Source organism: Catharus ustulatus, chromosome 25, assembly GCF_009819885.2.
Source record: "Catharus ustulatus isolate bCatUst1 chromosome 25, bCatUst1.pri.v2, whole genome shotgun sequence".
Classification (NCBI taxonomy): domain Eukaryota; kingdom Metazoa; phylum Chordata; class Aves; order Passeriformes; family Turdidae; genus Catharus; species Catharus ustulatus.
This window is the reverse complement of record NC_046245.1, coordinates 2,009,011-2,035,608: the sequence shown is the minus strand read 5'-3', so window position 1 is coordinate 2,035,608 and position 26,598 is coordinate 2,009,011. Positions and strand designations below refer to the sequence as shown.

The window sequence follows — 26,598 nt, the reverse complement described above, 5'->3', positions numbered from 1 at the left end:
CAGCGGGGCCGCCCCGCGCCGCCGCCGCCGGGGCGCACCATGTGGTGGGACGAGCGGGTGTCGGCGCGGTTCCGGAGGAACCTGCAGCCCACCCTCACCTACTGGAGCGTCTTCTTCAGCTTCGGCCTCTGCATCGCCTTCCTGGGGCCCACGCTGCTGGACCTGCGCTGCCAGACCCAGAGCTCGCTCTCGCAGATCACCTGGGTGTTCTTCTCGCAGCAGTTCTGCCTCCTGCTCGGCAGCTGCCTCGGAGGGGTCTTCAAGAGGACGTAAGAGCCCGGAGAACTCAGCTGCTCCCTCGGGGGGTTCAGCTGCCTGCAGAGCCCCCTCCCTTCTCCCTTGCCAAAAAAAAAAAAAACCATTTTATTTTGGGGGGCGTCGCGGAGGGTCCGCAGCGCTGCCAGGGGAGGGGGTTCCGTCCCTCGGGCTCTGCTGCTCCGCTCCCGACTCGGTTCCATCCCCTTGGAGCGGAGCCGCCGCTCCCTGGAGCTGCCACAGCCCCAGCGTGAAGTTCCAGCCAGAACTTCCCGCGAGGGTTTTGGTTTTTTAATTTTTTTTTTTTTTTTTTTTTTTGTCGCCCTTAACCTCGGTTGTTTATCGCCAAAATAATATTTTTGGGAGTGTGTTTCAATAAGCTCGGCGTCGGAAATGGTGGCAGCTCGGCGTTTTTTTTTTGCAGGAGTTTTGGCGAACACGTGGAGGGATGCGAGTGGTCCTCGTGGTGTGGATGAGTGGGGGGGACACCGGGCCAGGGGGGTCAGCAGGGACCTGGAACCCCCCAAACAGGGATTGGCAGCGTGTCCGGGATGTGTGGCAAATAAATAACCCAGGGCTGGCTCAAGGCTGAAGATTGCCAGCGAGGCGTTTGATTTGGGGCTTGGTGGCAGCTCCGAGGATCAGCTGATTATTTACGTTGTCACCCATCCCCGGGCGGTGATGTAACTCGTGTGTGAGAGAGATCCACGCACCCCAGCGGGGCTGAGCCGGAGACGGGAGAATTCCCCACGAATCCTCAAAAAAAAACCTCCTTGGTGTTAAATATTTGCGGATTGAGGGTTGGTGGAGCACCTGTGAATCGCCACCGTGGGGACACGGAGCTGTCCTGGGGGCTGCGCCCGCGATTTGGGGACATTTGGGATTTGGGGACATTTGGGATTGGGGACATTTGGGATTGGGGACAGCACGTGGGGACCTCGCTGCGGCTCTGCCACCGCTCCGGCAGTGCTGGGTCAGCAGCAGAGCCTCTGCCAGCCCCCGGGGCTGCCTCGCATATGTTTGGAGGAGCAGGGAAGGGAAATGCAGAATTCCTGCTGCCAGCTCCTTCCCAAAGCTCTTGGGTATGAAAAACCCATCGGGGCTCTTGTGCTTGGAGAATCCCAAACTTTTTGCGATTTGTGGGGGGGAAGAGTGAGTTTGGTGCTGGTTGTGAAGCAGGATGTGTTTGGGATTTTGGAGGAAAAGGGATTTGTGAGCCCCACCGGGGGCTGACAGCCCTGCCAGGCAGGCAGGAGGGAATATTTGGGATATTTGGGTGTTGTGGGGGGGTTACTCAAAACCTGGCAGCCTCCAAAGTGCGGGAATCAGGATTGTTCAGGCTCCAGGCGCTCCGGTACAATCCCTCCTTCAGGGATGGATGCATTGAGCTGTCCTGCCAGGGCTTTATAAATCAAATTACGCCGCCCTCGGGGCCGCGGTGCCAGGCAGGGAGGAGCACTGGCCAGGTCATCTTTTCCAGTTAGGAGATGGAAAGCTGCTGGGGAGCATCCTGGAGCGTGGCTGCGAGCTGAGTGGGATTCCTGGTGCCTGAGGGACGCAGAGTTTGCTGCTTCCTTTGGGTTAAATCGCTCTGGGTGACTCTTGGGGGTGGTGGCACCTAAATCCCGGTTCTCCTGTCCCCAGAGAAGCTGCTGGGCGCTGCTCCCGGCTCCTGGAGCACTTGGAGCAGGGATTTCAGTGCTGCTCTGTCCCTTCAGCACGACCCAGCTCCAGAATTCCCTCTGGTGTGAAACACAAATTCTGTCAGAGCCTGGCACCCCAAGGGATGCAGGAACGGTGCTGCTGCTCTGTCCTGGACTCCTGGGATCGCTGCTGGACCCTGCCCTGAGATTTTGGGGGTGCAGAGCCAGGAGCAGCCCCCCAGGAAATGTGGGTTGAGCTGCCGGGTTCACGTCAGGCTGCTGCTCCCGCTGACACCGCCCTGGTTTTGCTGGGATGTGGGACGAGCTGTGCCCCAGGAAATTCAGCTTTTCCCAGGGGGATTCACCCCTGGGGTCGGGCCTTGAGCCCTCCTCAGTCCCTGGTGCTGCTGGGGCTCCTCTCGCCTGGAATCACCTGGAAAAGATTCCCTGAGCTCCCTGTGATGGGGTGGGAGAGCTGGGAGGACCAGCCTGGCTCAGACACGCCAGGGGAGGTGAAATTTTGGGGAAATTTTGGGGAAATTCCCACTCCTGGCACTGCCAGCTCCAGAGGGGAGCTCTGTGCTCCTGCATTTCACCTCCCTTTCCCATTTTGTTGCATTTTGGGCTGGAATTGTGAGGTTCAAGTCCTGCACACGCTGCTGGCAGAAACACCAGAGCGTCCCAGATTGGTGCTGGGATTTTTAAATTCAGAAATGGGATTTATGTGTCTTGTTTGCTCCCAGGGTTTGGGGCAGCCCTGGGCTGTTTCTAGAGGTGAGGAGGGCACTGGGGAAACTGGAGCTTGATCCACTCCATTCCTGCAGGGCTGGGAGCAGCTGGGACCTTTAATTCTCTTTTTACAGCACCTGTGAGTGTCACCAGCCCCCAGGGACAGCCCTGAACTGTCCCTGCCCCCACATCCCCATCCCCTGGAGGGTTCTGGAGCTCTCAGGACTCTTCATTTGTCACTGCCACCTCAGATAGCACCTCAAGATGAGTTTGGGGACACAAAACTCCTCGAGCCTGGCCCTGCTTCTGCAGGGAGCTGGATAATCCTTGGGATAATCCTTGGGATAATCCTCACCTCCTCTCCTCGTCCCCTCAGGCCTTTGGGTTGGTAATGATCAGTTTTGCAAGTCTGACTTGGCCTGATTATCATTTTTTTCTTCCTGATGTGAGGGATTTGGAAAACGCGCCCTGAGGTGGGGAAAAAAAAAATCAGTGCTGGGAGCTGAAGAGATCCACGGGAGCAGGGAGGTGGGGGTTCCCAAATCTGGGAATATCGAGGTGGGGGTTCCTAAATCTGGGAATATCGAGGTGGGGGTTCCTAAACCCAGGAGCAGGGAGGTGGGGGTTCCTAAATCTGGGAATATCGAGGTGGGGGATTCCTAAATCTGGGAATATCAGGGTGGGGGTTCCTAAATACAGGAGCAGGGAGGTGGGGGTTCCTAAATCTGGGAATAACGAGGTGGGGGTTCCTAAATCCGGGAGCAGGGAGGTGGGGGTTCCTAAATCCAGGAGCAGGGAGGTAGGGGTTCCTAAATCTGGGAATACTGAGGTGGGGATTCCTAAATCCAGGAACAGCAAGGTGGGAGTCCCTAAATGCAGGAATATCGAGGTGGGGGTTCCTAAATACGGGAATATCGAACTGGGGGTTCCTAAATCCGGGAACAGCAAGGTGGGGGATTCCTAAATCTGGACACCGAGGTGGGGGTTCCTAAATGCAGGAATATCGATGTGGGGGTCCCTAAATCCTGAAGTATTGAGGTGGAACTTCCTAAATCTGGGAACACCAAGGTGGGAGTCCCTAAATCCTGGAACACTGAGGTGGAGGTCCCTAAATCTGGGAATATCGAGGTGGAGGTTCCTAAATCCAGGAATATCGAGGTGGGGGTTCCTAAATCCAGGAATATCGAGGTGGGGGTTCCTAAATCCAGGAACACTGAGATGGGGGTCCCTAAATCTGGGAACACCAAGGTGGGGGTTCCTAAACCTCCCATGGGCAGCAGGGATGGGGCCAGGCCGTGCCCTGGGTGCTCCAGATGGAATTTGGGGCACTGCAGGACTCGTTTCACGCCCTGCTGGGGTGGAGCCTGCCCGGGCTGTGCCAGAGCTGTGCTGGGGACACTGAGAGCAGGCTGTGACATCGGGACTGCTCTTCCAGCCCTTGGGAGGGGTCTGGCATCATCAGGACACGCTGAATTCAGGGGGTGCCTCATTTTGGGAGCTTCCCAAGGGTTTGGAGTGCCAGGAAATCATTCAGGGCCTCTCTGGATGCTGAGCTGAGTGAGGGCTGGGTGCCACCCCGGGCTGGTGGCATCTCCAGGGGTACAAATGTGTTATTTTAACCAGAGTGACATTTTTCCTGCTCATTAATCAGGGTTTCACTCTGGGGCTGAGGCTGCTCCCCAGCCAGGCCGGGGGGTTCTGCGGGGGAGGTTCTGGGGATGCTCCAGGAGGTTCTGGGGATGCTCCAGGAGGTTTTGGGGATGCTCCAGGAGGTTCTGGGGATGCTCTGGGAGGTTCTGGGGATGCTCTGGGAGGTTCTGGGGATGCTCCAGGAGGTTTTAGGGATGCTCTGGGAGGTTCTGGGGATGCTCCAGGAGGTTCTGGGGATGCTCCAGGGGGTTCTGGGGATGCTCCAGGAGGTTTTGGGGATGCTCCAGGAGGTTTTAGGGATGCTCCAGGAGGTTCTGGGGATGCTCCAGGAGGTTTTGGGGATGCTCCAGGAGGTTCTGGGGATGCTCCAGGAGGTTTTCCCATCGCTCCCAGCCCCAGATTCAGCTGCTGCTGCTGCCTGAGCCTCTCTCCCCTGCTCTGTGCCCTGGAGGGAGCAGCCTCGGCTCTCCAGGCTCGGAGCTGCTCCTCTCTCATTTGCCAGGCGCTTCTCCTGCCGTGACTGTGCACATCTCGCCCGGCTCTCCCCCTCCCTCCTTCCCTCCCCCAGAAATCCCACGGCTCTGCTGTCACAGGAGCATCGGTGGCCACAGCTTTGCAAAATATTGTTCTGTTCTGTTCTGCCCTGGGCTGGGCTGGGCTGGGCACTGGGAGGTTCTGGAAGGGAGAAACGAGAGGTGTGGAGAGGTGCAGGGGTGCAGTGAGGTTCAGTGAGGTGCAGGAGATGTGCTGGGGTGCAGGAGATGTGCAGGGGTGCAGTGATGTGCAGAGCAGGTGCAGGAGAGATGCAGAGATGCAGTGAGGTGTAGTGAGGTGCAGGAGATGTGCAGGGGTGCAGGAGAGGTGCAGGAGAGGTGCAGTGAGGTGCAGAGATGCAGTGAGGTGCAGGGGAGGTGCAGGAGATATGCAGGGGTGCAGGAGAGGTGCAGAGATGCAGTGAAGTGCAGTGAGGGGCAGGAGAGGTGCAGGAGACATGCAGTGAAGTGCAGTGAAGTGCAGTGAGGTGCAGTGAGGTGCAGGAGATGTGCAGAGGTGCAGGAGAGGTGCAGGAGAGGTGCAGAGAGATGCAGAGGTGCAGAAGATGTGCAGAACAGGTGCAGGAGATGTGCAGATGTGCAGTGAAGTGCAGGGGAGGTGCAGAGGTGCAGGAGAGGTGCAGGGGTGCAGTGATGTGCAGTGAGGTGCAGGAGAGATGCACTGAGGTGCAGGAGAAGTGCAGGGGAGGTGCAGAGAGATGCAGAGGTGCAGAAGATGTGCAGAACAGGTGCAGGAGATGTGCAGATGTGCAGTGAAGTGCAGGAGAAGTGCAGGGGAGGTGCAGAGGTGCAGGAGAGGTGCAGGGGAGGTGCAGAGATGCACTGAGGTGCAGGAGATGTGCAGGAGATGTGCAGAGATGCAGTGAGGTGCAGGAGATGTGCAGTGAGGTGCAGAGATGCAGTGAGGTGCAGTGAAGTGCAGGAGAGGTGCAGTGAGGTGCAGTGAGGTGCAGTGAGGTGCAGTGAGGTGCAGGAAAGGTGCAGAGGTGCAGTGAGGTGCAGTGAGGTGCAGGAGATGTGCAGGGGTGCAGTGATGTGCAGTGAGGTGCAGGAGATGTGCAGGGGAGGTGCAGTGAGGTGCAGGGGAGATGCAGTGAGGTGCAGAGATGCAGTGAAGTGCAGGGGAGGTGCAGTGAGGTGCAGTGAGGTGCCCTTGGCCCGTTTGCTCCAGTGGGAGCAGTAAGCAGGACATGGAGGGCCAGGTCACTGTGGGGCTGCAGGTGGATGAGGGCAGGGACAGGATGGTGACAGGGCCAGGATGGTGACAGGCACAGAGCAGTGACAGGGACAGGATGGTGACAGGGCCAGGGGCTGTGCCATGGCCTGGGGGCAGTGACAGAACCAGTGACAGGGCCAGGACAGTGACCTGGCCAGAGCAGTGACAGGGCCAGGATGGTGACAGGGACAGGAGGGGACAAATCCCAGCCTTGGAAGGGACACACCCCTGCCCTAGGAGGGTTGGGGAGCAGGGATGGTGCTGCCACAACACGGTACAGAACACAGAGGGAGGTGCAGAGGCTTCCCTGGGAGCAGCTCAGCACCTCCAGGCAGCTCTGGGACTGCCACCAGCTCTGCTGGGAGCCAGCCCTGCAGGACAAACGCCAGGAGCAGCCTCACCTGCACAGCCCCACAGCATTTCTGTGCCCCCAGAGAAAGGACAGCTCGTTATTCCACTCAAATACAGGTTTGGAGGGAAGTTTGCTCCTCTCCTCAAGAGCTGGGTGGAAAATCTGTCTCTGGGGAGCATCACCCTGCAGGCAGGAGGTGGCAGCTCCTGGGCTGGCTGCAGGGGTGTTGGTGAGGAGCATCTCCCTCCTCTCAGCAGAAAAATGGGGCTGTGGAGCTGGAGCTGCAATTCCTGGGGACAGGAGGTGGGGGTGTGTCTTGGGTTACAACCTAATTCCCATGTATTTCTCTGAGAGCCCCTTGATTTCAGATTTATAGTAATAATCTATAATAATTTATAATAATCTACAATAATATATAATAATATAAAATAATTTATAATTTATAATATTTCATAATCTTTTATAATATTTTTGTAATATTTTATAATATTTTATAATACTTTATATTTTATAATAATTAATAATATTTTACAAACTATATTAATTTATAATAATTTATAATAATATATAATAATTTATAATAATTTATAATTTAGAATATTATAGAATAGTTTATAATAATTTATAATAATTTATAATAATATATAATAATTTATAATAATTTATAATAATTTATAATAATATATAATAATTTATAATAATTTATAATTTATAATATCATAGAATAGTTTATAATAATTCATAATAATTTATAATAATATATAATAATCTATAATAATTTACAATAATTTACAATAATTCATAATAATTTATAATTATTTATAATAATTTATAATATATAATAATTTATAATTATTTACAATAATTTACAATAATTTATAATATTATATAATAATTTATAATATTATATAATAAATTATGATACATTATAATAATTTATAATAATTTATAATAATTTCAAAGAGAGGCTCCTGCCTTTCTTAGCAGACACCCATCCTCCAAACCAGGGCAGCGTGAGGCTGCTGCTCTGGTGCTGGCACTGATCCTGTCCTAACTTTGCCCTCCCCAGGCTGTCCCAGTCGCTGCTGGCCCTGTTTGCCTCGTCCCTGGCCATCTCCCTGGTGTTTGCCATCATCCCTCTGTGCCACAACGTGGTGGTGCTGGCCGTGGTGATGGCCGTGGCCGGGCTGGCCATGGGCTGCATCGACACCATCTCCAACATGCAGCTGGTCAAGATCTACCAGAAGGACTCTGCCATCTTCCTGCAGGTGAGAGAGGGGCCCTCGCCCTCCCCAGGCAGCTTTGGGGTGGATTTTAGGAGGAGTTCCTTCCCAAAAAGGGTGGCTGGGTGCTGGGATGGTGACATCACCAGCCCTGGAGGTGTTTGGGGAAAGTGTGGCTGTGGCATTGTGGGGATTTCATCCATCCCAGGCAGGTTTAGGGCGGATTTTAGGAAGAATTCCTTCCCAGAAAAGGTGGTTGAACACTGGGAGGGTGGCATCACCATCCCTGGAGGTGTTTAGGATGCATTTTAGGAGGAATTCCTTCCCAAAAAGGGTGGCTGGGCACTGGAATGGTGAGATCACCACCCCTGGAAGTGTTTAGGGTGGATTTTAGGATGAATTCCTTCCCAGAAAAGGTGATTAAAGCAGTGTCAGGACACAGGTTGGACTCTACCTCAGAACTCTTTCCCAACCTGATTAATTCTGGAGCTCTGCCCTGCTCCTCCTCTGCCGTGCCACCCCTTTGTCCTGGGTTGGAGGGCAGGTCTGTGCTGAGAAAGGCAGCAGCTTCTCTTTGAAATGGAGAATGTAAACCCCCTCCCTCCACATTATTATCATTTTGAAATCAAGGGGCTCTCAGGCAAAGATATAGGAATTAGGAATAACAGTTCTGTACTAGGGAAATTAAAATAGAAATACAGCACTACAAAGAACAAACCCCAAACCCTGACACAGTCAGAGTACAGCCTGACACCCGTCAGGCAGGGTGTTGGCAGCAGTCCCATTCCATGGTGGCTGCATCCTCCTGCAGTGACAGATGTGGCTCAGCTGGAGCAGTGCTCCTGTACAAGGTGCAGTTTCCCTCTGGAGCTCCAGTGGGGATGTGGAGAAATCCGGTTTTCCTCTGGAGTCCAGGGAAAAAAAAGGGCAACTCTGTGTCTCAGAATTTCAGTTTTTATCTTGGTAGGAAATGTTGGGCTCTTCCCCCTGGCTGGAGCAACTCCCAATGGGATGCAGTAATTTTATCAGTGCCACAGTGGGACTCAATGGCCATGAGCAGAAAATGACTGGCTGGAGGAAGGATGGGTTGTGAAAAGATAAAGAACACTGCCCCAGCTGGTTTATAAACCATGGCCATGAACAGGAGATATCCCATGAGATAAAGAACACTGCCCCAGCTGGTTTATAAACCATGGCCATGAACAGGAGATATCCCATGGAGATAAAGAACACTGCCCCAGCTGGTTTATAAACCATGGCCATGAACAGGAGATATCCCATGAGATAAAGAACACTGCCCCAGCTGGTTTCAATGGATGCCCATTAGCAGAATATCTCCCACAGAGATCAGGATCACTGCCCCACCCTGAACAGATGCTGATAGAACAGACACCTTTATCACATCCTGCATTGTAACCCAAGACTCCCTTGCAGGCCCTGCACTTTTTTGTGGGTTTTGGGGCTCTGCTGAGCCCCCTGATCGCCGACCCCTTCCTGTCTGACACCAACTGCATCCTGGCCAACGGCACAGCCAACGCCTCCAGCAACCTCCCGCACATCCGCAAGTCCCTGGTGCCGCACCACCCCGGCAACCTGTCCCACTACGAGCTGCCCATCAAGGGCATGGTGGTGACACGCGTGTCCTACGCCTTCTGGATCATGGCCCTCATCAATGTGAGTGCTGGCAGCACCTCTGCCCCGTGGGGTTGGGGGTTTGGGGGGTTCTGGTGAAGGGAACGGCGCAGGGATGGTGGTGGTGGGATTCATTCGGGGGTTTTGGTAACTGCAGAACATTTCAGGCAGGAGCAAACTCTGCTCAGATCCAGAATTTCCTTCATGCTCAGCTGGGAGGAGCTGGGATGGCCTGAGGAGCGGATTTGTGGGGTTTGTGGGGTCTGTGGGGTCCTGGTAAAGGGAACAGCTCAGGGTACCTCCAGCACCTCCCAGGCAGCAGCAAACTCTGCTCATATCCAATTTTTCCTTCGTGTTTATCTGGGGAGGAGCTGGGATGGCCTGAGGAGCGGATTTGTGGGGTTTGTGGGGTTTGGGGGGTCTTGGTAAAGGGAACAGCTCAGGGTATCTCCAGCACCTCCCAGGCAGCAGCAAACTCTGCTCATATCCAGTTTTTCCTTCTTGTTTATCTGGGGAGGAGCTGGGATGGCCTGGCAGGAGGGGATTTGTGTGGTTTGAGGGGTTTGTGGGGTTCTGGTAAAGGGAAGAGCTCAGGGATGGTGGTGCTGGTGCACAAAGGTTTGTTTGTTGTCAAATCCCATTTCCATCAGGGCAATTCAGTGCTGGGATCCATTCTGGGATTTTGCTGGGATCCATTCAGGGATTTTGGTACCTGCAGAACCTCCCAGGCAGGAGCTGGAGCAGCAAACTCTGCTCAGATCCAGAATTTCCTTCATGCTCAGCTGGGGAGGAGCTGGGATGGCCTGAGGAGGGGATTTGGGGGGTTTGTGGGGTCCTGGTAAAGGGAACAGCGCAGGGATGGTGATGCTAGGATCCATTTGGGGGTTTTGGTACCTGCAGCACCTCCCAGGCAGGAGCTGGAGCAGCAAACTCTGCTCAGATCCAATTTTTCCTTTGTGCTCAGCTGGGAAGCACCTAGGATGGCTTGAGGAGGGGATTTGGGAGGTCCTGGTAAAGGGAACAGCTCATGGATGGTGCACAAAGGTTTGTTTGTTGTCAAATCCTGTTTGTATCAGGGCATTCAGTGCTGGGATTCATTCTGGGATTTTACTGGGATCCATTCTGGGATTTGTCTGAGCAGATAGAACCTGACCCATTCAGGGATTTTGGTACCTGCAGAACCTCCCAAGCAGGAGCTGGAGCAGCAAACTCTGCTCAGATCCAGAATTTCCTTCATGCTCAGCTGGGGAGGAGCTGGGATGGCCTGAGGAGGGGATTTGCAGGGATATTCCCAGGAAAATGCCACCAGTGGATGAAGGCACAGGAGTGATCAGGGCCTCTCTCTGTTTATTCTTTTCCCTGGAGCTCACAGCAGATGCAGAATCGCTCCTTTGAGGGGCAGGTGAGGGATTTGCTGTCCCTTTGCCCACCTGAGGGGCTCCTGCAGTGAAATGGGTGATGCTGCCTGGAATTCTGCACATTCCCTTCTCCTGCCCCACAGCCCCCCTTGCTCTGCCACCCCTCCACCAGCACCAGGCAAAGGGAGCTGCAGATCCTTCCCTTGGGCCCTCCCCATTTATTAAATCATTTAGATTATTAAATTAATAAAATTATAAAATTATAAAAGGGTTTTCAGGCCCTCCCAGCTCCCTGTGGGAGGAGCTCAGGCAGGTGCTGGGATGAGTTTCTGGGCAGAGTTACCCAAAAAAGGCCCAGCCTGGGAGGAGAGACAGCTTTAATTACCTCCAGCTCTGTCTGTGCCACAGGAAATGTGCTTTTAATCACTCCAGAGCCAGCAGATCCTGAGCAAACCCGTTTAGTGTGGAAGCAGAGTTTAACACCTGCTCTGAACCCGGTGATGTGTTGGATTTTGGGATTTTCCAAACCCCTCTGTGTCCCCAGCAGGGTCCTGTGGGTGTTTTGGGGGAGGATTTGGGGGAGGATGTAGATTTGTGCAGGGTGGGTGGGTGGAATCCAGAATTCCCAGGATTCCCACAGGCTGTGGAGGAGCAGCAGGAATGTGGAAGGGAGGCTGAGAAGTTTTGGGATAAGGGTTAAACAACAAACACAGAGCTGGATGTGCTCAGCTCCCAAGCCAAGCTGGGATTGCCTTGCCCAAATCCTCACAGAGGGAACTGATTTTATTTTTGTTTAAACCCTCTGGGAGCAGAGGATGATGATGGGAAGGGGTTTTCAAACCTCCAGGGACGTGGCTGGAAAGGGTTAACAACAGAAATGGAAACAAGCAGCAGCTTGGTTATGAAATGGCCAAATCCCACATTTCCAGCCCGGTTTTTGTGTGGATTCTGACAAGGCACGAGCTGAAATGATTCATTTCGAGCTCTTGCTTTTGTTTGGAGTGGAAATGTCTCAATCTGACTCTGGCACAGGGGCTCAGTGCAGAGCTGACAGCGGAGCTGTGCCGATGTTTTTGAAGCAAAATGGGTTTGCTTTGGGAAAATGAAGCAGCTCAGCATAATCAAAACAAAGCACTTGGATCCCTCCCAGCCAAAATCTTTCACTCCACGAGAAGAAATTTTCTGCCTTTTCATCCTGATTTTGGAATTCATCCCCACATTTTATAATTCAGTTCTGCCACAGAACGGAAATTTCATCTCCCAGCCTGTTGGAGGGGGCAGAAAGGAGGGAAGTGTTCCTTGGAGAGGGATGTGTTTGTCAGGAAGGTGCTTTCCCAGGGAAGTGTGGACTCTGCATTGTGCTCAGGCTGCTCTGGGGGACAATGGCAGGGAAAAAATACCAAATTCCTGCGGGGAAAGGACTGGGAGAGCAGCGGGAAGGAGCTGGAATATCCCCACCTGAGCAGAAAAAAAAAACTTTGTTGGGTTTTTGAGGGTGGGTAAAAGATGCCAGGGGATGGAGAGAGGGAGCAGCTCTGGGGATTTGGGGATTGGGGGATGATCCTTTCCCTTGGGAAAAGCAAATCTTCCAAAAAAAACTGTAAAACAACAACAACCAAAAAAATCCCAAAACAACAACAACAACAAAACAAATTTTAAAAACCCCAAACAAACAAACAAAAACCCCTCCCAAAAAGCAGCAAAAAAATATCCTGGGGAGGAATTCTTGGAGAAAATTGTTGTGGCACCAAAATCTGGCTGTCCAGGAGGGATGGGATGGGATGGGATGGGATGGGATGGGATGGGATGGGATGGGATGGGATGGGATGGGATGGGATGGGATGGGATGGGATGGGATGGGATGGGATGGGATGGGATGGGATGGGATGGGATGGGATGGGATGGGATGGGATGGGATGGGATGGGGGATCCAGTGTGATGCCCACAGCCACAGCTGGGACATCCTAAAAATGTTAAAGCAGAAAGGAGCTGCTGGATTTAAAGGTGGAGAGCAGGGATACACCCACACTGGGACTGGGAATTGGGGAATCCCAAACTGGGATCCAGAGATGCACCCACAGTGGGACTGGGAATGGGGGAATCCCAAACTGGGACCCAGGGATAAACCCACAGTGGGACTGGGAATTGGGGAATCCCAAACTGGGACCCAGGGATAAATCCATACTGGGACTGGGAATTGGGGAATCCCAAACTGGGACCTTGTCCTCGAGGCTGGGAGTGCCCAGGGCCGTTATCTGCACAGCCAGGCCCTCTGAGGGGGGAATTTTTTTGCTAAATCTGCAATTCAGAAGAATGAAATCTGGTCCTGACCTCCGGAAGGATCAGGACTATCAAGCAAATGCGTTTTTCTTCCATGGGACCGAACTGACTGTTCCTATTCCCATTGTTCCCAGAACAATGCCGACCTCATAAACCAATTCAGGCTCGAGGGGCGGGGTGTGAGCGAGGGGGGCAATTCTCCATACATTTAAATCATGCCACGAGCCAACAAAAGGCAGGAAATTCGGAGCTGGAGCTCACACTTGCTCCCAGCCATGCAGAAAACAAGGGAATGAGCTGTCACTTAGGATTTCCTGGCTTTCTCCCCCAGTTGGTTGCAGTGTAAACAGCGCTGGGTTGTGCTGGGAGGAGACGGGACGGATTCGTTTGCTTCCCTCTGTTTCCTCACCAGGGAAAAATTTTTTAAAAACTAAAATAAAAAAGAGATTCCCTGTGGAATTGGAGGCACCACGGAGTCGTGGGTGGGTGCTGGGACAGGGCTCATTCCATGGCATCACTGTGCCAGGGGGTCCTGCTGCTTGAGGTCCCTGTTCACATTATCAGGATGGCACACCCAGGAGTTTTGGGGTTTGTGGGGCTGGGGTGGCTTTGGGGGGTTTATCTCGGGGTTCCTGTTCCCATTTCCAGGCTGGGACAGTTGAAGTTTTGGGATTTGAAGGGCTGGGATGGCTTTGGGGTCCGTGTTCCCATTTCTAGGCTGGCACATCCAGAAGTTTTGGGGTTTGCAGGGCTGGGGTGATTCTGGGGTCTCTGTTCCCATTACCAGGCTGGGACAGTTGAAGTTTTGGGGTTTGTGGGGCTGGGGTGGCTTTGGGGTCCCTGTTCCCATTATCAGGCTGGGACATCTGAAGTTTTGGGATTTGAGGGGCTGGGTTGGCTTTGGGATCCCTGTGCCCATTACCAGCACACCCAGAAGTTTTGGGGTTTGCAGGACTGAGGTGGCTTTGGGGTCTCTGTGCCCATTTCCAGGCTGGCACACCCAGAAGTTCTGGGGTTTGTGGGGCTGGAATGGCTTTGGGGTTTCTGTGCCCATTACCAGGCTGGGACAGTTGAAATTTTGGGGTTTGTGGGGCTGGAATGGCTTTGGGGGTTTGTCTCAGGGTCCCTGTGCCCATTTCCAGGTGAGTGCCACCACAGGGACACCTGGGACACGAACGTGGCAAACTGGATGGCTCAGTGCCACCACCCAGGTCACAGCCCTTCCTCCAGCAAAGCTCAAGGCTTTTTTAAACCCTCCTTTTTTAAACCCTCCTTTTTAAACCCTCCTTTTTAAACCCTCCTTTTTTAAACCCTCCTGATCAACCCCAGAACTACCTGGTGTTGCTGTGGCTGAAAGGCAAAATCCAACCTCGTTCATCATTTTCTGTCACCTTTAGCAAAGCAGCAGCTCCAGCCCGAGCTGCTCCAGCTCCCTTCCCTCTCATCACATCTGGAAGGGACAGTGCTGGTGATTCCCAGTGCTGGGGATGTCCCAGAAGACTTTTCTCTCAGTTTTTTCCCTTTTTTCCCTTCTCCCAGCCTCTCCTTGTCCCATCCTCATCTCTCCCTACCCTTGGAATTCCCTTCAGAGCCTCCCAAAACTGGGGGAGCTGGGCTGTGTTTTTGGGGCTGTTTTTGGCATGTCCAGGTGCTCACCCAGCCCTCTGTGCCCTCCAGCTGCCCGTGCCCATCGCTGTGTTCTTCCTGCTCTACAAGGAGCGCATGGTGCCCTGCTTCAACGGCAGCAGCCACCCGCTGCTGTCAGCGGACGAGCTGGCCCTGGAGACACGGCCTGGGGACAAGGACGAGCTCTCCAGCGCTGCCCAGAGACCCCAGCAGGCTGCAGGTGAGCTGGAGCTGCCTCTCCTGGGGATTTTGGGGAGAAAAAGCCGTGTTTGAGCACGGCTGGGGGTAATGAGAGAGCCAGCGCTGCTGTCTGAGGAGGAGACGGGCACAGGGATTTAATACAGGGATCCACAAAGAATCCATTGGGTGGAATCTTGAACAGAGATTGGTGTCCCAATCCTAATGAGGTCTCCAGGCTGTGTATCTGCATCCCATGTTTAATCCAGAAATACCCAAAGAATCCATTTGGTGCCCTGCTGCCCCGAAATCAGATGGAGACTTGAACAGGGATTGGTATCCCAATCCTAATGACATCTCCAGGCTGTGTTTCTCATCCCATGTTTCACACAGGGATTTAATCCAGGGATCCCCAAAGAATCCATTTGGTGCCCAATTGTCCTAAAACCAGATGAAATCTTGAATAGAGATTGGTATCCCAGTCCTTATGAGGTCTCCAGGCTGTGATTCTCATCCCATGTTTAATCCAGGAATACCCAAAGAATCCATTGGGTGGCCAATTGCCCTAAAATCAGATGGAATCTTGAACAGAGATTGGTATCCCAGTCCTAATGAGGTCTCCAGGTTGTGTTTCTTATCCCATGTTTAATCCAGGGATCCCCAAAAATCAATTTGGTGCCTAGCTACCCTCAAACCAGATGGAATCTTGAACAGAGATTGGTATCCCAATCCTAATGAGGTCTCCAGTCTGTGTTTCTCATCCCATGTTTCACACAGGGATTCAATCCAGGGATCCCCAAAGATTCCATTTGGTGACCAATTGCCCTAAAATCAGATGGAATCCTGAATAGAGATTGGTATCCCAGCCCTAATGAGGTCTCCAGGCTGTGATTCTCATCCCATGTTTAATCCAGAAATACCCAAAGAATCAATTTGGTGCCCTGCTACCCTGAAACCAGATGGAATCTTGAATAGAGATTGGTGTCCCAATCCTAATGAGGTCTCCAGGCTGTGATTCTCATCCCATGTTTAATCCAGGGATACCCAAATAATCCATTGGGTGGCCAATTGAATTAAAATCAGATGGAATCTTCAACAGAGATTGGTGTCCCAGTCCTAATGAGGTCTCCAGGCTGTGTTCCTCATCCCATGTTTAATCCAGGAATACTCAAAGAATCCATTTGGTGCCAAATTGCCCTCAAACCAGATGGAACCTTGAACAGAGATTGGTATCCCAATCCTGATGAGGTCTCCAGTCTGTGTTTCTCATCCCATATTTCTCTGAGCCATCCTAAAGCCAACCTTATCCCCCCTGCCCCAAACCCTTCATCCCCTCCTGTTTTTGGGTCACATTTCTCACTGATTATTCAGTCTACAAGTGGTCACTGGACGCTGATTTTTCAAGGAAAAGAATGAGAAATAACGAATTTCCCCTCCCTTGTTTGAGGGGAAAAGTGAAATGCAGCAATAGTTTGCTCTTGAGCTCATGGCTGCAGCCTGGCTTGGGGACAATGGTGACATTGTTCTTTCCTGCCCAGGACAGACGTGTCAGAGTCAATCCTTTGGGTAAACAGTGAATCTCAGAAGTAAATATGGTCTGGGGACAATGGGGAGTGTTCTGTGTTATTCCTGGAAAGATTCCTGGCTGGTCATTCCTGCCTTTGCCCCTGGGCAATAAAGGGGAATTCCAGGGAATCCTTGAAGGTGAGGGGGGTTTGGGATGGGGTCAGGGGGTTTGGGATGAGCTCAGGGGGGTTTGGGATGGGGTCAGGGGGTTGGGGATGGGGTCAGGGGGATTGGGATGAGGTCAGGGGGTTTGGGATGGGGTCAGGGGGTTTGGGATGGGGTCAGGGGGGTTTGGGATGAGCTCAGGGGGTTTGGGATGAGGTGAGGGGGTTTGGGATGAGGTGAGGGGGAGTTGGGAAGTGTGGAGCCCCAAAATGGGAAGAAGAGCAAGAGCAGCTGCAGTGAGAGGAGTGTGGAGAGCCCAGGGTTTGGGGTGTGGAGAGCTGGGATTTTGAGATGTGGGCAGGAGGTATCCCAAAAACCTGGGATCCTAGGGTGTGGAAAGTCTAGGATTTTGGGGTGTGGAAATCCAGAATTTTGGGGTGTGGGCAGCAGGTATCCCAAAGAGCTGGGATCCCAGGATGTAGAGAGCCAGGATTTTGGAGTGTGGAGAGCTGAGATCTCAGGGTGTGGAGAGCACAGGATTTTGGGGTTTGGGCAGGAGGTATCCCAAAAACCTGGGATCCTAGGGTGTGGAAAGTCTAGGATTTTGGGGTGTGGAAAGCCAGGGTTTTGGGGTATGGGCAGCAGGTATCCCAAAGAGCTGGGATCCCAGGATGTAGAGAGCCTGGATTTTTGAGTGTGGAGAGCACAGGATTTTGGGGTGTGGAAAGCCAGGATTTTGGAGTGTGGAGAACCCAGGATTTTGGAGTGTGGAGAGCTGAGATCTCAGGGTGTGGAGAGCACAGGATTTTGAGGTGTGAGCAGGAGGTATCCCAAAGAGCTGGGATTGTGGGGTTTGGAGAGCCAGGATTTTGGGGTGTGGAGAACTCAGGATTTTGGAGTGTGGAGAGCCAGGATTTTGGGGTGTAGAGAACCCAGGATTTTGAAGTGTGGAGAGCCAGGATTTTGAAGTGTAGAGAACCCAGGATTTTGGGGTGTGGAGAGCCAGGATCCCTGGGGCTGTGGGCAGATCCCATTCCTGTTTGTGTTCCCATTCCCATTTCCTTCTGGAGGTTTACAGAAGGCTCAGCTGAGGACCAGCAGTGCCCCACATTTAGGATCCAGGCTGAGCCTGTCCTGCAGCTGTCCCACAAACCAAACCCCACTGAGGGCTGGCAGCCACCCAGCCCCGGGGGGACGTTCTGGTCAAGTTTGCTTTGCATTGTTCTCCACCAGGTCACCAGGATTTGTTCAGCTGCTGCCAAAGCAAGAATTTCCAAGGGGCTTCCTTCACCTATTTCGCCGTGCACATCACCGGGGCTCTGGTTCTCTTCATGACTGATGGCATCGTGGTGAGCTCACTCACCCAAATCTCTTTTTTTTTTTCCCTTCCAAACCCCTGTGACGCCCCCAGGGGTTAATGGTGAGAGGTATGGGAGTGTCCCAGGCTCTCCACACCCTAAAATCTCCAAGGATAACCAACCAGAGCTCGAAATGTGATGTTTGGAGAGTGAGGAGCTCCAGGAGGGCAGGGCAGTCCCTCGGGGAGAGAGGATCTCTGCAGGCTGGGGGTTTTCCCTGCAGCAGCTGTGGAGCTTTGCCCTTTTAGCACAGATTAAACCCCGTGTGCTGCTGGAGAGCTGGGATTTTGGGGTGTGTAAAGTCGGGATTTTGGGGTGTAGAGAGCTGGGATTTTAGGGTTGGAAAATCGGGATTTTGGGGTGTAGAGAGCTGGGATTTTAGGGTTGGAAAATCAGGATTTTGGGGTGTGGAGAGCTGGGATTTTGGGATGTGGAGAGCCAGAATTCTGGGGTGCAGAGAGCCAGGATTTTGGGATGTGGGGAGCCAGGATTTTGGAGGGTGGAGAGCCAGAATTTTGGGGTGCAGAGAGACAGGATTTTGAGGCGTAGAGAATCCAGGATTTTGGCGTGTGGAGAGCTGGGATTTTTGGGTGTGGAGAGCTGGGATTTTGGCGTGTGGGGAGCTGGGATTTTTGGGTGTGGAGAGCTGAAATTTTGGAGTGTGGAGAGCCAGGATTTTGAGGTGTGGAGAGCTGGGATTTTGGAGTGTGGAGAACCAGAATTTTGGGGTGCGGAGAGTCAGGATTTTGGGGCGTAGAGAATCCAGGATTTTGGCGTGTGGAGAGCTGAGATTTTGGAGTGTGGAGAGCCAGGATATTTGGGTGTGTAGAACCAGAATTTTGGGGTGTGGAGAGCCAGGATTTTGGGGTGTGGAGAGCTGAGATTTTGGGATGTGGAGAGCCAGGGTTTTGGGGTGCAGAGAGTCAGGATTTTGGGGTGCGGGGAGCCAGGATTTTTGGGTGTGTAGAACCAGAATTTTGGGGTGTGGAGAGCTGGGATTTTGGGGTGTGGAGAGCTGGGATTTTGGAGTGTGGAGAACCAGGATTTTGGGGTGTGGAGAACCAGAATTTTGGGGTGTGGAGAGAGACAGGATTTTGAGATGTAGAGAGCTGGGATCCCTGGGGGTGGAGAGCTGGGATTTTGGGGTGTAGAAAGTCGGGATTTTGGGGTGTAGAGAGCTGGGATTTTGGGGTGTGGAGAGCTGGGATTTTGGGGTGTAGAGAATCCAGGATTTTGGCGTGTGGAGAGCTGGGATTTTGGAGTGTGGAAGGCTGGGATCCCAGGGTGTGGAGAGCCAGGATTTTGGGGTGTGGAGAGCTGAGATTTTGGGGTGTGGAGAGCTGGGATTTTGGGGGGTTTAGAAAGCCAGAATTTTGGGGTGTAGAGAGCCAGGATTTTGGGGTGTAGAGAACCCGGGATTTTGGGGTGTGGAGATCCAGGATCCCAGGCTGTGAGCAGATCCCATTCCCATTTCCTTCTGGAAACTCAGGGCAAGGCTGGTGGCTCTGCAAACCCTTGGGAACGGGTTCCACCCCAAAAACCCGAGGCACAGAGGAGCTGAAGTGCCCGGGGGGTGTGACAGGGAGGTTTTTCCTGTAGGGAGAGTACTCTGGCTTCGTGTACAGCTACGCCGTGGAGGAGCCGCTGGCCGTGGTGCACAAGGTGGCCGGGTACCTGCCCAGCCTTTTCTGGGGCTTCATCACCCTGGGCAGGCTCATCTCCATCCCTGTGTCCTACAGGATGAAGCCAGCCACCATGGTCTTCATCAACGTGGTAAGGATGGGGTTAATTGCTTTAATTAATCCTTTTTCGTGGGTGGGGTTGGAGCTGCAGCTCCTCTGTTCACACCTGGTTGGCACAGGGAGGGTGGGCAAGGTGTGCTCCAGGTAGCCACGATTTCAAACTTGGTTGCCCAGTTTTTCTGAGCCTGTTCCTCCTCAGTGGATCTGATGTGAGAGTGGCACTAAAAAAGTGCCCATTTTATTTACATTATTGCCTCGGTGTCCCCTTCATCCCTGGGGAAATGAATTCCTGGGATTGCCATGGCAGAGGGAATCACGCTGGGAATTCTCTGCTTGGGCTGCAGCAGCTGGCAGAGGAGGCTGGAGTTAATAAACACCTCAGCAAAGGGGCTGGAATCCTTTGGGATGTGTCAGGGGGCAGGAATCCTTTGGGATGTGTCAGGAAGATCTGTAAGGAAATGGCAGAAACCAGTGAGAGGATGATTCCCAATCCCACTTCTTACAAAGAAAAAAAACACAAGCAGGCAGTTATTTTCTAATTTATTTGAGCCAGACGTGGTTTTGGTGGCTGTGTTTTGGTGATGTAACGCATTACACACATCTCACAGGGTGGGGAGGAGATTTTGGGGTGCTCTGAGTGAAAACCCACCTGGCTGACCCTGACTCTCAGCAGCTCCTGGAGTCATTGCAGCATCATCACAACAAATCCCAGCTCGAGTTTGGCCTCTTGAGGATCCAAATTTCTCCTGAGCACTGGCACAGGGCCTCAGTCAGGGCCTGACCAATTAAAACAAACCCAGCTGGAATATCAGAGCTCCCTCTGCTGCCTCTGCCCTGGATCGTTTGGGCATTTCCCTGAGTTTTTGGTTATTTCCTGTACAAGCCAGAGGTGAGGGAAAGTTGATTTAAAAGCAGTTTTAAATGGCTTTAATGCTGGGGCTGCTTTCTGAGCAGTCACTGAGAGTTAATTCTGTAATAATTGAGAGTGACTTCAGTCTTACTCAGCAAAATAAAGAACTATTAGTGCCTAAGACATGTAAACATTGTGGAAGGCACTATTGTATTTAAAAGTGTATTTTTCAGATGAAACCTTAAGTTTCTACCTAATGAAATTGAGACTCAAGTACCAAATTATATACTGAAAATTAGAAAATTCTTTAAAGCCAGATGGATTTTCTTAGGTCATTAAAGCCAGATGGATTTTCTTTGACCATCCATTTTCTCAAACACTGGTTATTTTTCCCCAGCATATTTTCTCTTCCAGACTATTTCCTATCAAAAATAAACATATTTTCTCTTCAGCACCATTTCAGATTAAAACCAACCTCTGTCACACTGAGCATTTTTCTGACTGATTTTTGTGGGGTGCTTCTCACAGGTCGGGGTCCTCATCACCTTCCTGCTGCTCCTGATTTTCTCCTCCAGCGTGGTTTTCCTGTTTGTGGGCACGGCGTCCCTGGGGCTGTTCCTCAGCAGCACCTTCCCCAGCATGCTGGCCTACACCGAGGACATCCTGCACTACAAAGGTCAGCTGCCATTTACCCTCGTGCTTTTTCCCCCTTTTTTCAGCTCCCTTAGGAGGTCTGGAAGTTCAGGTTTGCTTGTGAAGGTGGATTTATTGCAGGAAAGTGTCAAATTCTCTGTTTGGTTGATGGATTTTGAGGCCAGGCGGGGATCCATGGTTTGGGGAGCTCAGGGAGTGGCTGTTTTGGAGGGAGATGGTTCTGAAAACATCACCAGGTTAGCTGAGCTGGAAACCCCAGAGCCTGAGCTCCTCCAGGGAGCCTCTGAAAAACAAAAACCTTCCCACAAGAGGCCACATCAGCTCTGCCAGCACAGGCAGCTGACAGGAGATCGATTCTTTTAATTTTCACCTTTCTGCACCACTGCAGGTCTGCAGAGGCATTTTCAGCACTAAGTGGGAACATGCATTGAGTGTTTGTGATTTTTGTGTGGTGAGATCCACAGAAAAGCTTTAAAGGAGTGGCTGTGTCCCCTCTGCTGCCACCAGCCCTTGCCCTGTTTCCTTGCAGGCTGTGCCACGACCGTGCTGGTGACAGGAGCTGGCATTGGAGAGATGGTGCTGCAGCTGCTGGTGGGCTCGGTGAGTGGCCAGGAGGTGCCAAAACCTCTGGATGATTCAATTCCCCCAAAGCCATCTTCCCCTGGAACTTGCTATAATAGATAAGGTTTCCTAGATACCAAGGCTGAGCCAAATTCCTTAAGAATTTGGTCACTCTCTAACACCTTGGAAGATAATTGGTTAGAAATTAGTTTGTGTGATTGGTCAGTTCAACTTTAGAACTTCTCACTTAGATTGGATGCTGTTCTTTGTATAAACTTTTATTGGTTGTAGTTTGAATCCTCCCTGAACCTATAAATGTGAAATAAAGATTCTTGTGGAACACAGGCAAGGCTCTGCTCTTTCTCTGCTGGATGTGAGCTCCTGAGAGATGGCTGATCCACATCAGCACTCTCAGCTCCTGGTGAAACAACTCCCAGGGACCAAAAGAAAGCTTACAAAAACCCAAAACAAATTTGGAATTCACAACTCAAAAGCTCAGTTCTGCTCCTCATTGCTCAGCCTCATCAGCCAGCAAAGCCTGATGATCCACGAGGAGCGTGAGTGATGTCTGATCTCTGTTTTAATTTCCCATCCCACTGCAGATTATCCATGATCGAGGCAGCTACAGTTTCCTGGTGTGTGGGATGATTTTTGGGTGCCTGGCCTTTACCTTCTATGCCCTGCTGGTGCTTTTCCACAGGATGTACCCCGAGCCCTCCCCAGGTAAGAGAGCCCCAGCCTGGAGCCCTGCTTTGGGACGGGACTGAGAGCAGCACAAGCCTCCCTGCACAGCATTCCAGCAAAATGCAAGGAAATGTTTATTTTACTGCTGCTTCCTCTCTCCTTTTCCTGCTTTGTCTTGCCCACAAAGCCTTGGCAGCCACAGCTCAGGGGTTGCTTTCTTTTCTGCTGGAGAAAAAAAAAAGCAGGAATCACACACAGCACCAGCTTCCCTGGGCTGTTCCCTGGCTGAAATCCAGGGAATAAATGGGGCTGGCAGCCAAGGGCAGCTGTCAGGCTCTTGGAAAAAACCTCACTGATAAAGGAGTTCTGAGTTATCACCTCAGCCTGGAGCTGCTGCTTGTTTTTATACAAAAGGAGCAGAGTGGTACAAAATAACACATCCAGGTGTGGCTTGGGCTGTGCTGGGGTCACAGCTCGAGGGCTGGGTCCAGTTCTGGGCTCCCAGTTTGGGGAGGGAATGGAACTGGGGAAGGGTCTGGGAAAGGAATGGAGCTGGGGAAGGGTTTGGAGAATTATTGAGGGAGATGGGGAAGGGTTTGGGGAATCCTGAGAGAAATGGGGAAGGGTTTGGAGAATTATTGAGGGAAATGGGGAAGGGTTTGGGGAGGGAATGGAGCTGGGAAAGGATCTGGGGAGGGAATGGAACTGGGAAAGGGTTTGGGGAGGGAATGGAACTGGGAAAGGGTTTCGAGAGTCCTGAAGGAAATGGGGAAGAGTTTGGAGAATTCCTGAGGGAAATGGGGAAGGGTTTGGGAAGGGAATGGAGCTGGGAAAGGGTCTGGGTAATCCTGAGGGAAATGGGGAAGGGTTTGGAGAATTATTGAGGGAGACGGGGAAGGGTTTGGGGAAGGGAATGGAGCTGAGGAAAGGTTTGGAGAATTCCTGAGGCACCTGGAAGAGTTTGGAGAATCTTGAGGGGAAGGGTTTGGAGAATTCCTAAGGGGAAGGGGAAGGGTTTGGGGAAGGGAATGGAGCTGGGAAAGGGTTTGGGAAATCCTGAGGGCAAGGAGAAGTGTTCTGAAAATCCTGAGGGAAATGGGAAAGGGTTTGGAGAATTATTGAGGGAAACGGGGAAGGGTTTGGAGAATTATTGAGGGAAATGGGGAAGGGTTTGGGAAGGGAATGGAGCTGGGAAAGGGTCTGGGGAATCCTGAGGGAAATGGGGAAGGGTTTGGAGAATTATTGAGGGAAATGGGGAAGGGTTTGGGGAACAGAATGGAGCTGGGGAAGGGTTTGGAGAATTCCTGAGGGACCTGGAAGGGTTTGGAGAATTCCTAAGGGGAAGGGTTTGGGGAAGGGAATGGAGCTGGGAAAGGGTTTGGGAAATCCTGAGGGCAAGGGGAAGTGTTCTGAAAATCCTGAGGGAAATGGGAAAGGGTTTGGAGAATTATTGAGGGAAATGGGGAAGGGTTTGGGAAGGGAATGGAGCTGGGAAAGGGTCTGGGGAATCCTGAGGGAAATGGAGAAGGGTTTGGAGAATTATTGAGGGAGATGGGGAAGGGTTTGGGGAAGGGAATGGAGCTGAGGAAAGGTTTGGAGAATTCCTGAGGCACCTGGAAGAGTTTGGAGAATCTTGAGGGGAAGGGTTTGGAGAATTCCTGAGGAAAATGGGGAAGGGTTTGGAGAGTCCTGAGGGACTCAGGCTGCAGCAAAGGAGGCTCAGGGGGAATTTGTGGCTCTGCACAACTCCCTGACAGGAGGGGGCAGCCGGGGGGGATTTGGGATCTCATCCCAGGGAACAGGGACAGGAGGAGAGGGAACGGCCTCAGGCTGGGCCAGGGGAGCTCAGGGTGGGATTTTAGCAGGAATTTCCTCGTTGTTAAACACTGCAGGAGGAGCTCCATCCCTGCAGGTGCCCGGGGAAGGCCCGGACGCGGCCTGGAGCTGTGGGTGTGTGTGGGGATGAAATAAAAGCATTCCTGAAGGGGGAAAATCCTCCCTCCATCCCTTTAAACCTCAATTAAAGCCAATTTAATGCAATATTGACGGATTTTACAGAGCTGGACGAGGCCTCCCCCGGCAGAGCAGCAGAGCCCGAGGACACGGGGCAGTACCAGCGCTGAGCCCAGCTAAACCCGGCCTAACTAAACCGCACTCCCGAGGCTGAGCTCACTTCTCACCCACTGACCCGACAGCACAGCAGGTGGGGGAAGGCAGAACGGAGCAAACCCAGCCCAAAATGTCCAGCTGAGCACGGGCTTGTGCCAAAAATGAAAAGGCTGGGAGTGCCAGGCTGAGCCTGGGACAGAACGCAGGGATTTGCACAGCGATTCCTCCTGGAAATGAAGAATTTTTATTTTTTACCTGCTCAGGACAGAGGGTGGGAAGGAAAAGCTGCTCTCTGCTCCTCACCCAAGACTGAATGTCTCCTTGGTCACTGCATTGAATCATTTTATTTTTTGCCTGTGGTGCACAGGATTCCCCCCTGGAATTTACAGCACAATCCTGGGTTTTAAATTCATTTTTTGTGACTCGAGTCAGCGCCACCTCCCTGGGGGAAAGTTCCAGAGTCCCTCCAGGTGCACACAGGTAGCAGGGCCTGTCTCTATTTGCACACTTAATTCCTGTATATTCCACACTCTGAACAGTGTCTTACTCAGCATGCTCAGGCCTCTGAAATAATTTTAAATGATCATTTGCTTTTTCTTTTTTTTTGTGTGTGTGTGGTTTATTTTTTTTTGTTTTGTTGTTGTTGGGAGGGGTTTCTCTTTTTTTTTAAGTTAAGAATGAGCTACGCTGGTTTGTTTTGCTTTAAATCACTCCTTAAGCTGCTCCAGCTTTTTTATTTTTTTTTAATAAGGTTGATTTTAATTCCAGCTTCCAAGGAAGCTCTAAGAGAGAAGGGATTTTTTTTTTTTTTTTTTTTTTTTTTTTGGGAGCCAGGCTCCAGCTGCTTCACCTGTGCAATGTCCTCATCCAGGTGCCTTTGTAAGGTACTCCCTGTCCAGGACAGGACTGGATTGGTGAGGGATGGCAGAAATGCAGAAATTCCTCCTGCCAGGAGTGGCTGTGGATGAAACTCCTCGCTTGAACTGCTGTATGTGATGTACATATGGAGGTGTGTATATAGAGCAGTGTTTAATTAAAGGTGATTGATTGCTAATTGCTCCCTGCCTGGACCATTTGTTTTTAAACTCAAGCTGGATCTAACGGATTTTTTTTTAATTTAAACTGGTTTGGGCATTTAAAGAATGAAGAATGGGTTGGGTTGTGCCCATCCCATGTCCCAGGTTTCTCCAGCCTGGCCTTGGACACTCCCAGGGCTGGGGGAGCCAAAGATTCTTTGGGAAATTCCCATTTTTCCAAGCAGCAGCAGCTCTTCCCTGCCATAAAATATCTCCCCAAACTGCTGGAGTTGTTGAATTGAGTTGTTGAATTGAGTTGTTGAATTGAGTTGTTGAATTGAGGAGTTGCTGAATTGCCATTTTCCTCCCTCAGGGTGAATTTGGGCTGGGTCAATGCAGCTGAATTCTGGGTTTAGCTCATCCTGGATTTCAGGAACCCCCTCCTGCCTCAAATCCCACTGGGATCCGTTCTGTGATCCTCTAACAAAACCCATCCAAGGTTGGATTTTTTTTTTTTGAGGTTTTTGCCATCCCAAACCCTTCTAGGATTTGATTCCAGCCCCAGGCTGTAATTCTCCTGCAGCTCCACAGGATGCCACTGTTCTTCCCCTGGACCTGCCCACAATCAATCACCCACTTTTGCTTTTTAATTCATTTTTCTGACTGGCTAAAGCAAAGAAAAACTCTATTTTTCCCCCTTAAAACCTGCTCTAAACTAAAACCCAAAAAAAGCACCAAAACCTCACACCTATAACCCACCAAGCCTGGCCTGGGCTGTGACATTTCCCAGCACCAAAAAAACTAAAACCAGATTAAGTAAGCCAGGCTCCAACCCACAAAAAAAAAAAAAAAACCTCTTCTAAATTTGTCATCTCTTCAAAACAACAATAAGTTTTACTGTTTAATATTGTTCATTTCTGTGCTAAAAAATATTTTAGCTGTTAAATAAACAGGGGTTTTTTCCCACTTCTTTCTAAAAAAATATTTTTCCCCAAACCAGTTTAAAAAACAAACTTCTTAAATCTGTTTGGCTACTTAGAGGGAAAAAAATCCTATTTTAAGGGAATTTTCACCAGAATAGCACCTGATTTAGAAAAAAAAAAAATTTAAATACAATTTCCCTCAAGGTCTGATGAACTCCCTCCTCATCACATCCCCTGCAGCTGTAACTTTCTATTTTCTCTACTGAAAGAAACAAAAAAAAAAAAACAGTCAAATGAGCAGAAACTTTGTTAAAAATATTTATTTAAAAAAATAC

The 26,598-nt window shown here is 51.3% G+C and overlaps 1 protein-coding gene across 1 annotated transcript; it reads left to right on the top strand.

The window, feature by feature from the left end:
- On the top strand, positions 1-24,964 carry MFSD4A (major facilitator superfamily domain containing 4A). Its single transcript, XM_033080374.1, has 10 exons — positions 1-269; positions 7,469-7,667; positions 9,057-9,296; positions 14,570-14,738; positions 17,600-17,715; positions 19,324-19,497; positions 20,845-20,992; positions 21,500-21,570; positions 22,134-22,254; positions 24,274-24,964. The coding sequence occupies exons 1-10, from the start codon at positions 40-42 to the stop codon at positions 24,336-24,338; spliced, it is 1,533 nt and encodes a 510-aa protein (XP_032936265.1). The 5' UTR covers positions 1-39; the 3' UTR covers positions 24,339-24,964.
- The last annotated feature ends 1,634 nt before the right edge of the window (positions 24,965-26,598 follow it).

What these genes read in the sequence shown, in the direction of transcription:
- MFSD4A (XM_033080374.1), top strand. Translation starts at nt 40, where the DNA reads ATGTGGTGGGACGAGCGGGTGTCGGCGCGGTTCCGGAGGAACCTGCAG. An exon ending in TCATGACTGATGGCATCGTG is followed by an intron (nt 17,716 to 19,323) that starts GTGAGCTCACTC and finishes TTTTTCCTGTAG; the next exon opens with GGAGAGTACTCTGGCTTCGT. An exon ending in GGACATCCTGCACTACAAAG is followed by an intron (nt 20,993 to 21,499) that starts GTCAGCTGCCAT and finishes GTTTCCTTGCAG; the next exon opens with GCTGTGCCACGACCGTGCTG.